Below are 13,366 nucleotides of genomic sequence, written 5' to 3' on the forward strand. Positions count from 1 at the left end.
CATCAGGCTTGTCAAATGTTTGTCTATCTGTTGCACAACATGTTCCCATCGTCTCAGAAAAGATGCACTCATTTATCCGTCGCACAGCATGGTTCTATAGTCTCAGTTACAACGTCTCTGTACCTTTATCTTGTGACCTACGACCTCACTCGGTACTATCTACAAAATCAGATATACAGAGGAAATGGGGGTGACTGTCAACTGTTTGTCACACTGTATATAAGCTGAACTACGGAGGAGAGACTTCGAGCAATGCTGGACACCTTTCTTTGAGTGTACATGTATTTGCTCCTTCTTGCAAGAATAAATGTCCGATATGTTTGATTTTGAATACAGCCTATGAGTCATTTTTCTAACAAGGTGCCTTTTCAAAAGGACCATGTTCACATAGTAATGAATTAAACGCACATCTGTGTGGAGCAATTCACCTGAAACTCATTTCTTGTAGGAGGCACATTGGTGGCTTTACCTACACATATATCTCTTAAAAGGTTAGAAGCTTTTTTTTCCCCCTCTGTAACAGTAGGGTGGTATTTCTTGACAATAGCATTTGTGTGAAAAGTAGAATGTACTCAGATCAGAGTGAGATGGAAATAAAAATGGTGTTATTGGGGCCAGTTCTTAAAGACTATCTTTGGCGCCGGAGAACAAGTTGCGGCAGGAGAAAGTGTTTCACGGAGTTCACTCAGCACTTTCCAGTGACTCAACCGACAGTCTGGTTAACTCAACAGGTAAAAAGATTCTACTTCACCAAGGTTGATATTAATGGTTCAAATTCCACCTCGGCCTGTTGATGTTAGTGAAGTTGAAATGTTTGTAGAAATTGAAAAAGTTTTGCATACACTACACATTACAGGAAGATATTTAATATCACTGCAGATCTCCTTGAAAACATGTATATGTACTATCCACAGAATGTCTGTGGCAATTTTGGTCGTACAATGCTGTCTAACTCCTGGTAAGATAGATGGTGCAGTGATTAGCACTGCTGCCTGTCAGCGAGAAGGTTTGGGGATTGATACCCCTTTGTCATGATTTAAAAAAAAGATTTACAATTTTTTTGTTTTGTTGCTATAGTATGACTTTTTTTTTTCATAATTTGGATGACATGCTATATGCTTTTTTTTTAAGGCCATGAGAAGGGGGGGATTGAACTGCTGACCTTCTTGATGAGAGGCAACAATGCTAACCATTGCACCACTAATCTCCCCAGGAGATGGTCTGCATTGTGACAAATCTTTGGCTCACTGCAACCTATAACTCCACCATCCACAAACATTTATTCAAATGCCACCAAAATTGCCGTAGACATTCTTTGGATAGTAGATATACATGTTTTCAAGATGGTCTGCAGTGATATTAAATATCTTATATGTCTGTAGTGTGTAGTGTATGCAAAACTTTTTCAATTTCTCCAAACGTTTCAACTTCACTAAAAGTTGAATCACCATCAACAGGCCGTGGTGGAATCTGAACCATTAATATCAACCTTGGTGAAGTAGAATATTTTTACCTGTTGAGTTAACCAGACTGTTGGTTGAGTCACTGGAAAGCTCTGAGTGAACTCCGTGAAACACTTTCTCCGCCGTGACTTGTTCTTCAGCGCTGAAGATAGTCCAGCGGTCTACGAACGCCGCTTCAGAGCTGGAAACAACATCATGAGGACGCGAGTTTGTGCCCTGCTCAAGGTAATCCACACAGTTCACGGAGAGTGAGTCGCCTTTAAGGGTTAGCCACACGGTTCATGGAGGGCGAGTCCCCCTAAGGTTAAGCCACTCAGGTTGTGGGTTTGGGTTGTAAATGCAGTCATACTAATACCAAACCAAAGGTCAATAACAATACAAAACAAAAATAAAAAAACCTAATACAAAAATTCAAGGGTGTGTCTAAATAACCGTTGCTTGAGTTATCAGGTTTGGTTCACTCAGTGTGAAAAATCTATAATTATTAAAGAATTTTAGCCATCAAGCCATCTGTCAAGTTATTTTTTTCTCACTGCCTTACGGGCTTTGCTCATTTTGACTCAAACAGTCTCAGAATATTAACATCTCTCCTTTTGATTTGCAGGTGGAATCTAAATGGAGCCTTTCTGAATTCTGAAGTTCATTCCTTCTATTTCTGATGGACCACACACTACAAAAGAATAGTGTTTTCTGGTTTTAAGCAATTAAGATTGTCTGTACTCACCCGGGGACAATATTCTACTGCCACTCACTCACTCACTCACTCACTCATACATTTCTGTCACTGCCTCCTCAGTGTAAATGCCAAACCTTTTATGATAACTCCAAGAGCAATTACTCTCAATCCCGTCCTTAGTGTGTTTTATTTTCACCATTGATTCGGTATATCTTGATTCAGTCATCAAGTCAACAACTTTTGTCAGACGTATAAGATGCAAAAGCTTTATAAACATTGGGCGTTAATCGCTATGAACAGATGCCGTTCCAGCTGTTTGGGGCTGGCACAGAAAGTATACTTTATTTACATATATTTTAAACATTATATTACACTGGTAAATAAATACAGAGAGCACTGAGTATATTGTGGTAAAATACAGACTTTAGAGAATTGCCAGAATATTTCTACAGTTTTAGGTCCACTATAAAATCCAATAAATCCACCTCTGATTCTGAACGCTTTAAGTAAAGCCAAAGTGTAATTTACCACAGAATGTAGATATTTTATCATTATTCAGAGAGCCATATGTTTAGGAAAGAAATACATTTCTATTTCACTATGTATTTTAGGTTATGGGTTTATAAGATTTACTAAATGACACCTGATTAGTGCGTTAAATAAGGTTGTTTTCATTTGGGTACATTCTGGTCGTTCTATATTTATGTATGTGCAATCTCATGAGGCATTATAATGGTATTCAGGTTTTTGATATTCTATAAAACTGGTCATCAACTCAACCTCCATTTCTCTGTCTTTTAGGTCCAGTCTTTTCCATCATCATGCTGCTGGCCAGTCTCAACAGCTGTACCAATCCCTGGATATATCTCTACTATAGCTGAAAAAAAGTGTCATTAAATCCAGGACGATGGAAACTTTCCCTTTTAGAGTGTGTGTTTGCATCTTTTCAGATGTTTTCTATCCTATTGAGAGGGAGAAGAGAAGGTTACAAGCTGATTTGTAAAACCACTAAAGAGGGCTAAAGTTTGTTGGGTTATTATGATAAACAGTCTCTCTGCACTAGTTTTACCACGGCTGACACGTAAAACATGTGCAAAGGAAAAACCACACATTTCAAAAGCTCACAAGCTGAGAGACAGTATATTTATGCCAGCATACAATGCTTGCACAGAGTACAACATGGTCTTTCATACAGAGCTGGATGATAATTAGATGAAAGCTTTTCAAAATAAATCCCCATTAAAAACAATCAAGTGAAAAACCTGTGTTCTCAGTCTGGACACTGTACAGAGAAACAGAACATCTGGCTGTCCATCATCCACTTCTGACTTTGATGTACAAATTTCTTTCGGTTATGATGTTGACAGCTGCATGCATGAGCTTTTTGCTGCTTGTAAGTAAACAATGAAAAATATTGGTCCTGGTATTCAACATAATAAATAAATGATAATTTGCTGTTTGCAGCACTGATGAGAGACAGGGGAAACGGCATTTGTTACAGATATGTAAAGCTCCTTTGAGCACAGCAAGATTTGGTTTTAATTTTTGCAAATGCATTTTAAAAACTGATTTATCGTAAGACCTTCCTTCTATATAACCTTTTTCTCTTACAGTGTCTATGTCTGACAGTGTCTATTCTTTGGTTCATTTCCATTTTACTGGCTATGAATTACTTTGTAACTTCATTGACGTTGCACATGATTGATAGTATTCCACTTTACTTTCAAATCAAGACTTTCACTCATTTGTTTTTTTTCTGAGAAATCTCGTTGCATTAGTTCCCGAATGCACAGTTGTGACGATGTGTTTTCCCTCCGAGACGCAACAAGATTACAACAATTTAATTTCAATAGTATTTTCGAGAATCCCTTCTTTTAATCCATGCCAGTGCAGCAAAGCCCAGACTCGTTCTCAGATGTGGAAATGCGTAATTCTGCAGCCTTTTTATCTAATGCAGCAGCCTGGAGTCATTTGAAATTACGCTCCACAAATCCTTGTCATATGTACAATCTAGCATTTTGTATTTAATTCAAAAAACCCATTTGGCTTCTCTCCCATACAGGTGATGTAGTAAACAGAGGTGTATCAAATTAAATATCACTGCAGATCCAAGAAACACCATGAATATACACTTCCTTTTTAGTTTAATCAAACATGCAAAACAATAAGCGATGCTCAATAAAACACTACAGCGGATATGTTTTCTCTTTTGTCACAAACACGAAGGTGCTGGTTTGGATGTTCCTCCTGGTGCCGACATGTCGTTCAACCTTATTTTTTTTTATCACAGGTGCGAGTTAATAATAAAAAAGGTTGGAGTACAGTGACAATCCACACTGTTCCATTCTGTGACCAGACGGCCTTTGGCCAATTTTATTCTGGAAAGCTGCTTCAAATAAGATTAGGTATCTTGTGACTAAAATACTATGATGACTAATTCAGGACCCAAGGGTGGAGAGGTGGGAGAGAAATCCTGCAGCCAGTTCATGCTCATCTAATTGTGGGGCATAAAACAATTACCAACAAGCACCCTGGGATGAAAATGCTTAAAAACAATTCAGTTACAAGACCATTAATTCTGCTGCAAAGAAAAGCCATCAGGGATTTATTTGAGCAGCGCGCAACATTTTGGACTCGCAAGAGGCTGTTGAGAATGACAGCGTGGTACTGACACTCAAGCACAGTGCAGAAATCAAATAAGATTCCCCGAACTAAAGTCTGTGTCGTTAAAATTTTTGTAAAGCAGCTTCTCCAATCAAATTAATACTCGAGTTAAAAGGGGGCAAATTTTGCCAGTTGTATATCAAATTATTAAACATGTTTCATTAATGAGTCGCGATACTCCAATAAAAAGGCATCATTTAGGCTCATTTTGATGAACAACAGCAGCAGGGCGGGGCCCTTACACTTCCACTTGTTAGCCACAACGAGACATTTAAGTACCTTGAATGCTACTCAAAAGGTAAATAAAGAAAATATGAGGACCCAAATAACAGTGACATCATAACACATGACATCATATAGTGGACCAAATAACTCTAACAAAGGCAACTGCCGACAGAGTAGATAATAAAATACGACACGGTTAAAGTACCGCATAATAAAAACAGTAGAATAACCATTTACAAGTTAAGTATTGATCACACAATAGAGCAGAATATCTTGGATATACAGTACTGTGCACACGTTTTAAATAATAGCTTGTATTTACTGCACTTAGTTGGAATTTATTTAATAAACAAACAAAAGAAATGGAAGGGCACTTGAAGATATTATATTATTTTATGCAGATCTGCAACTGCAACCACAATATATGTTTGAATATATTTCCAAAAATATTAGAATAGTTTTGGAAATAACTACTTGATATCAAGAAACGCTTCTAAATGGCCTTTTGTTTATGAAACCACTGTTCTCCATAAAGACTGCTTGATATGTTAAATTTGAGCAAGTGCATGTGTATCCCAGAGGATTTAAAGATGGTGTTTAGTAGGCCTAATGCCCTGTAAGGCAATGTTATTTAAAGTGAAAAACAATTTGTGAATCTGCCACAAAAATTTCATAGTTTTTTTTTTCTTATGTCTGTGCTAAACCATTCCACTAAGTTACATTGCAATTGGGCAGGTATAGACATAACCTCTTCAGCGATGGCAATGAATGAATGAATAAATATTTAGTTTGGCCACCCTTTGAAACAACACCAGTTCACCAGGTACACTTGTGCAGTTTTTCAAGGTTCTTAGCACGAAGGTTGCTCCAAGCATCTTGGAGGACTTGTCGCAGTTCTTCTGTGGATTTCGGTCTTCATTGTCTCTTCATGTAATCCTGATTTGACCAGCACTCTATACAGGCAACACCATCTATTGCAGGAGTCATTTTTTCTAAGATAATTCTTTATGACTTTGTGTGGGTTCAGATGCCGCATGTAAAAGTGCACAGTACTGTATATCACTGATGCCTAGCAACAAGCCACTGAAAATGCCCCCACTGAACCTTTGAAATATCATAGAGGTCACACAGTGCCACCATGTGGACATAAAATGCTAATTAGATATCCATCTGTCGTATGGAAATATGAGTGTAATTTTGCGTACCATAAAATCGGGCGCAATTTGTGCTGCTGTGCTTTATGTAAGGTACGTAAGGAGAATGTGCAACATATCTGCTAAAGTGACACAATGGTAACAATTAAAATACATGCACAGCCACAGGGTGCAAAATCAGAGCAACACGGATGATATATAATCTTCTAATACCTTCTGCTTCTCTTTAAAAACCACACCATCCCTCTTCAGGAGGGCTATCTCGTTCTCCAGAGCTCGGATTTTAGCCACGGTGCTTTCCTCCCTGCGATCCAGTTCCAGGATCTTCGCATGCAAATTTAAAATCTTACTCCAAAGCTGGTCTTTGTCAGTGCCCGGTCTGCAGTACGAGTGCTCGTAAATAGAAATGTGCTCTCCATCACTGGGTCCCATGTCCTCCAAAAAACAGCCTTCGGGTTGGTCCTCAACCGTTTCCACGGGAACAAAGCTAAAAGCCTGGCCCAGGGCTGCTTGGAGGGCAGCCACGTCCACATTTGCCTCTCCGTTGGAGAAAGGACCAAGTGGCTCGCAGCACAGCACAGTCACGGTGGAGTCAGACTGCTCTTTAAGATGGGGTTCACAAGCAGCAGTCTGCATCCCAGAGAGATTTGAATGCCAAGAGAACCCAGTGTCCGACGCCAGAGGTAGTTCAAAGATCATCTCTGTGTGTTCCGCAACATCACTGTTTGTTGTTCTTGACTGGACCAATTTGCATGTTCTGCTCAAAATGAGTGGCCTCTTACCAAGAGGAAAGTCATAACCTTTGGGCTCAGTGTCGGTGTCTGATGTGCTGGGTTTGGCCGTTGGACTTCTTTTAACAGTGGCCAGTTTTTTCTCACCATCCTGAGATAAAAGGAGAAAGGTGCACATTAAAGTAGATCTTAAAACACAAACACAATTTTGCACAATTCTGGAACGGTAAAAAAAAAAAAAAGGGTACAAAAGTAAATATTTTTTTTCATTTACAGAAAATGTTTAGATGAATAGCAAGACAATTTTGTTCCGATACATACATCTTCAAGGGAAGGAAAAACGGTAGGGATGGCTGTATTCTTCAGGTATCGGATGCCCCATCGAATGTCGAAGCAGTCCTCTGTAAAATGTTCGCTGCACAGATATTGATGTCGACTCGGGGTCCACTCCTCCCGCTTCATGTTGTCCACCCATCTCTGAAGCCTGGGCTTGTCTTGCAAGGGAAACCTTTACAGGAGAAGACAAAGAAGAACTGTTAAAAAAAAAAAAAAATCAGAAACGCTTAAAACACTGTTGTACTATCATCGGTACATACTGATTTATTAATTTGCACCTCTGGTTCTTATTGCTCTTTTTGTTTTATGTATAACTATAACTGATCTATCCATCTATCTATCTATCTATCTATCTATCTATCTATCTATCTATCTATCTATCGTTTCAGTCTCCTGTCTTCTTCCTGTCTTTAATAACAACCATCATCTTCGACTAATGATGTTAAAGATAGCAGAAAAAAAAGTAGCACCTGCTTCTTAACATAAACAGTCACAGAAAGCTGACAAAAAAAGAGGAAACATACGGGTAGAAGCTGATTCTCTTGTTGTCTTGTCTTGAGGCAGTCCCCCCGCGGTTTCTGCAAACTTTCACGGCGCAGTACCGCGGCATATCTGCAGTAAAACTACATTAAAAAATAAATAAATAATAAAAAAAAAAAATCGCCTGGTAGAGACACGTTTATGGTCACAGTTCTTTTTTTTGAAAACAGAAAACAGCTTGTACGCGAACACTTCCGGTTCGTAGCCCCTCGTACCGGAGATGACGTTTGTTTCATTTCTTTTTTTTTTTTTTTAAAGATAGTTAACATCCCCATTCACAATCACAAATGGTTGCAAAACTGCGACGAGGCAATACAGAATGCCCCCTAAACCATTCAACTCTTTTATACAAATAAAAAAAAAAACATTCAAATTATTACACACGTAACAAAACATTGACGTTTAGGTCTCTCGCCCTCAGCCAACAAGCTAAGGCAAAGCGAAGACGGAAGTAGGATCACATTTCCATTTCGCTCCATCTTTGTTCTTTTGGAAGCTCCACGTGCGCACGGTTTCCACCAATCACAGCAATCGGAGTCACCGCGTTAAGAAATGAACCAATCGCGTTGCGAGTCGTGTTATTACTGCTCAGGAATGCAGCTCGTCGACAACAGTTAGCTTTCGTTTCGCGTCAGCTGGAGGTTGTGTCGTCGGACGGAGGTATCCCCGGGCTGTTTGTCACCTCGTCTCCAGGTAATCCCTCTTTTTCAGGGCGCATGGAGGTTATTTTATCGCGCTTGTTTTGTTTGTTTAACCGCAACAGAACGATCTTTTCAAAGGCAGAGCCGGTTTAAGTTTCACCTTTATTCCAGTAAAAAACAACAACAAAAAAAAAAAAACAGCGCGTTGTCATTTTTTTTTTTTTTTTTTTTGGGAGTCGCTCTCTGGGTTGAAACTAGCAGAGTTACGTGACGTCTTGTAGTTGTTTACCTAAATCTCGAAACTAGTTGGTAAAGTCCCCGTGTTTCTCGAGTGTGTAAAACGTCGTCAAAAAAAAAACCAACCAAAAAAAAAAAACAACCGCGCTCTTTTCACAGCTGAAAAGGCTGAATAAACCGGCACGATGGCCGCGGCGCAGTCGGTGTTGGTGCTGGCGGTGCATGTCCTGCTCATCGCGGAGTTCATCCTCGCCAAGAGGGACTACTACGACATCCTGGGGGTGCCCCGGGACGCCCCCGAGCGGCAGATCAAGAAGGCCTTCCACAAGCTCGCCCTGAAGTACCATCCCGACCGAAACAAGGGTCCGGACGCTGAGGCCAAGTTCAGAGAAATAGCTGAGGGTAAGTGAGCCAATACGGGGAAATACTTCTGTTTACTTGCTCAATTCACCAAGTAGAAGAGCAGGCAGATGTGTCCCCCCCTATAGATTATAGTCACAGCACGGGTATATTAAGGGAAGCCATTGATAAGATCACAGGTTTGTTTTTTGTTTTTTTAATGTTGGTCTTTAAAAGGAAGGATGTTTTAGCTCTTCCCTGACAGATGTGTCTCAGTTCTGCTGATTGATTGATTGATTGATTGGTGTACATCATGGGAACAGCTGAATGCTATTAAGAACACATTTGCTGACACGCCTTCTTTTCCGCAGTGAAAAGTGCAGCAGAAAGCTGAAGCACACATTTATGTGAAGTGTATTTGTCTCTTCCAGCGTATGAGACGTTATCGGACGACAAGAGGAGGCGAGAGTACGACCAGTTTGGCCACGACTCGACATCAGGGCAGGGCCACAGACCAGGAGGAGGAGGAGGCTATAACTTCAAGCAGCACTACCAGTCCTTCAACTTTGATGACATTTTCAAAGACTTTGACCACTTTGGTCAACAGCAGCGACATCAACACCACTTTCACTCCCACTCCCACAATCAAGCCCACCAAAAGAGACACTTCGACAGCCACTTCCAGGCTCACCGGGAGGCCGTGAACGGGCAGAGAAGGCGCTTTCAGCAGGGGGGCTTCGGCGGAGGACTCTTCGATGACATGTTCGAGGACTTGGAGAAGATGTTCTCCTTTAACGCGCACGGCTCCAGGACTGACGGACGATTTCAGGGCGCGGGCAAGCAGCACTGCAGGACAGTGACCCAGCGCAGGGGGAACATGGTGACCACCTTCACTGACTGCTCCTGATAAAACGGGGAGAACGTCGGTGGGCAGCAACTCGGGACACTGCTGGGTTTTCGGTTGTTGTTTTGAAATTGAATCCTAATTTATCACTTGGTGGAGCAGAGGATGTTTTCGTGTGGCTTTTGTAAGTTTCTGTATGTAATTTCCTCTACGAACAAATATCCAAGTTGGCCTGATAAACGGCTGCTTCCAAGCAATATAACTCGTACACACTATTGCTCGATAACAAGTCGTTCAGATACCTCCCCATTATGTAGCTTTTCAGGTTCAGTATGTTTACTTGTGTTAATTTTTTTTTTTTTTTTTTTTATGATGGTACGATCTGTAAGACTCAGGTATGGCCTAAGATTAAAAGATACATTTTTTTTTCATTTGAAAGCTATGCGGTAGTAAGAAATATTAGACGGTGCACTTGTGACATCATTCATTCTTTGGCCATACTGTTATTGTGCTCTCTACAACATGAACCTTGTTCTCATTTTAATCCAGGTAATCTAGTTTCGCACAAAACTTGTTTCTTGAATTTTCATTATTTGGTTAAAGATTTAATTACGTGTGTAAAAAAAAAACAAAAAAAACATGTAGTACTCACAAATTCGGATTTATAGCACACGCATGAAATTTTGCAGCATGCGCGGATGCTTCACACTCTGGAGTGTGCGCGCAGATTGACCATTATCAACTGTTACCTCGTTTTAGTTTTCTTCCTGCAGAGCTGCATCTACCTTCACTCGGTCAGGGTAGGAAATGAACATCAGTCCCGTGGCAAATACTGGTCAACGAAACCGCAGGCAAAAGTTTGCGTAGTCACTCATCTGCTTTGATGGTTACAAAAAACAAACGCCGGGCTCCTCTGCCGGTGAAGCTGAATGGTCTGAAAAAGTTTCCAAAACTGATCATAACGTGCAATATTTATAACCTTTGCTCTTCATGTTGCCTATCTTCCATAGACAGTAGTGTATCATTGTCTGCACTTTGCACACCTGCGTGTGTGTGTGTGTGTGTGTGCTGTTTGTGTGTGTGTGTCAGCTGAGAGTGCTCTGAATGTTGAGTGGTTGCATAATATTTTGAGAATGAATAAAACGTTATAAGAGTAAATGTCTGTTTTGTATTGGATTAGGGGAATGGTGAGAAATTGATTGGTCTTAATTATAAAAAAAAAAAAAAAATGATTTATCGTTTACAGTGTATTCTAATCTCAATACAAATAATTCCATTTAATTTGCTCCCGAGGCAAATTTTTTTTAGCATAAAGTAAGTTACCAGCATGGTTCTTGTGTGCTAATTTGGTCAGGCTTCGTCTCGCGAACTTTTTGGTATCCAATAGCTTAATGACTTCTCGCAGCGAGTTACTGTTCAAACCTTTTTGTACAACAAAATGAATGATCTGAAGACGGGGTTAGTTGAGGATACAGTCAGAAACAGCCTGAGCGGGAATGGCAGGTGATGGAGATAAAACCAATTTAAAACAATCAAAAAGTTTGAAAATTGTCTATGATGAGCTTTACCGTGACAAAGAGATCATCTTCTGGTGGGAAATTGAACATAAAAGAGAAGTTTCCTTGTTGTTTTTTAAACGTGATCAGGTGAATTAGAGAATAAATGTGACCTGATAAAAGTGTATTCAACAGAAGGCGTTTCACGGAAGGGCAAACGCACTCACAAATAAATAAAAACATGAACTTGCTCTGCTGCTCTAAATTTCAATGTAAAAACCAATTATAGTGCTAAAACTGTGCTTTAATCTGAACCTAATCAGGATATAGACATGAATGTGTTAAAAGTCACCACTGCCAGCAGTAGGCGGGCCCCTCTTCATTAGCACCGCCACCGCTACATCAATAATAAAAGTAGAAATGAAACGAGTTCAACCATATTGCTGCATCTATGCTTGGTATTTACTTTTATGAGCTGCAACCAATCGTTGGCAACTCGGTTGTCAGAAGGAAAAGCGCATGGCAGAGAGGAGGAATCTGTTGGAATTAAAGCAATCTGGCTGATTGCCCATGAGCTCTAACCCAAAATTGATCAAAAAGAAAAGAGACCCAGTGGTATACCGATCCTTTTAACCTCTCCAGCTGACAAGTTACATGACCATGTAGATTGGCAGGCTATTGGGGTGTGAGCACACCTGCGATTACAGATCAAACATGCGTATTACTTAGTGCTGTGTAATGTTGATATAATACAAACATGAGTCAGCTCCCATAATCAAATATAGTCTATTACCTAAAGAAAATACGTGATGTCTCTTTAAATACAGGTTTGTTTGTATCCTTACTTTGTTGGAACAAGCCACAGAATCACAGCTTCATTGATGTGTACTGTGTGTACTTTTACACTTCAAATGAAACTGGAGGTTTTCAGTATTTCATACGATTGAACATTAACTACTTGAATCTCTTCTTCTCCCTGCGCAGGTTCATCCTTCCTGATTTTTTTTAACCCTGATTCATCATCGGTATTCTCTGTATCAGGTGAGCTTGACATAGCGCCACGCAGGGAAACCACAGATGCAGGAGTCCATTCTTATCAACGTGGTGCTTTATACAGGAGGCTTTATCAAAACCCCCTTCACACTTAATATCAAACTAATTAACCATTACTGTAGCCAATCGACTCCCATAATCCAAGATGGCCTGCGGTAACCGGTAACTCTTTCTGTCAACTCGTGCAACGACTCATCAGTTCTTAACCTGGACTTGACATGTCAGACCACTGCATGTTTCTACACATCAATACCTTTTCAAAACTCTTGCATGAGGAGTCAGCTATTTGTTCATAGAAGCAGTGGTGCAAAGTAACAAAAGTGAATTTATTCACTTAATATTTATAATTTTGAAGTACTATATGTGTATAGTTGAGGTCATGTTTTAGATGTCTACGAGTTGTTAACAGCTCCTCCAAACAGTGACATTTCCCTCTATTCTCTGGTTTCATTCATCTAATATCTCCGCAAACTTTTTTTTAAAAGACTGGAGAAAAAGTCAAAAAACTGAAAAGAGATTTGATCAGAACTTTGTCTTTTAATCTTTTCCCTCCTATAATCAACTGACAATTCCTATGATTTATCTGCTGCCCGTGGATATAAAACAGTTCAAACTAGCTCCACTTGCAGCAGCTACAACAGTAGCATGCTGTCTACAAACGGATGTGTCATTGTTAATAATCTAATAATGTCATATAATAACATCAGTTAGAGGGAACAGTACTTTTACTTTAACTACGTTTTGCTGTTTAACTTTTAATGGTGTATTTTTACATTGCTGTATTGATACTTAAACTTAGTAAAGGACTTGAAAACTTCCTCCACCACTGTTTACTGTTGGACATCAAAGTTAACTGTACACAGTAAGTAGAGGAAGAACAACATAAAAGGCAACTATTGTTTTACTTTTTGATAACAAAAAAAACACGGACATATTTATGTCCTAAAAATGAGCAAAACTGGAGTGA

The 13,366-nt window shown here is 39.7% G+C and overlaps 2 protein-coding genes across 3 annotated transcripts; one reads left to right on the plus strand and one right to left on the minus strand.

The window, feature by feature from the left end:
- Window positions 1–3,260: 3,260 nt before the first annotated feature.
- On the minus strand, window positions 3,261–7,927 carry LOC138202630 (THAP domain-containing protein 5-like). 2 transcript variants are annotated; one of them, XM_069156832.1, is made up of 3 exons: window positions 7,774–7,927; window positions 7,235–7,421; window positions 3,261–7,064 (listed from the first exon to the last, which is right to left on the minus strand). In XM_069156832.1, exons 1-3 carry the CDS (start codon window positions 7,857–7,859, stop codon window positions 6,360–6,362), a joined length of 978 nt encoding a protein of 325 aa, XP_069012933.1. In that variant the 5' UTR covers window positions 7,860–7,927; the 3' UTR covers window positions 3,261–6,359. The 2 variants fall into 2 exon arrangements, with proteins under 2 accessions (XP_069012933.1, XP_069012934.1); XM_069156833.1 differs by lacking the exon at window positions 7,774–7,927 and adding an exon at window positions 7,720–7,731.
- A 480-nt stretch (window positions 7,928–8,407) lies between these two features.
- Window positions 8,408–11,008, plus strand: LOC138202629 (dnaJ homolog subfamily B member 9-like). Its single transcript, XM_069156830.1, has 3 exons — window positions 8,408–8,482; window positions 8,827–9,069; window positions 9,438–11,008. Exons 2-3 carry the CDS (start codon window positions 8,853–8,855, stop codon window positions 9,911–9,913), a joined length of 693 nt encoding a protein of 230 aa, XP_069012931.1. The 5' UTR covers window positions 8,408–8,482; window positions 8,827–8,852; the 3' UTR covers window positions 9,914–11,008.
- Window positions 11,009–13,366: the final 2,358 nt, after the last annotated feature.

This window comes from Embiotoca jacksoni, unplaced genomic scaffold (assembly GCF_022577435.1).
Source record: "Embiotoca jacksoni isolate LCO1_2020_lvr unplaced genomic scaffold, fEmbJac1.0.p SCAF_21, whole genome shotgun sequence".
Taxonomy (NCBI): domain Eukaryota; kingdom Metazoa; phylum Chordata; class Actinopteri; family Embiotocidae; genus Embiotoca; species Embiotoca jacksoni.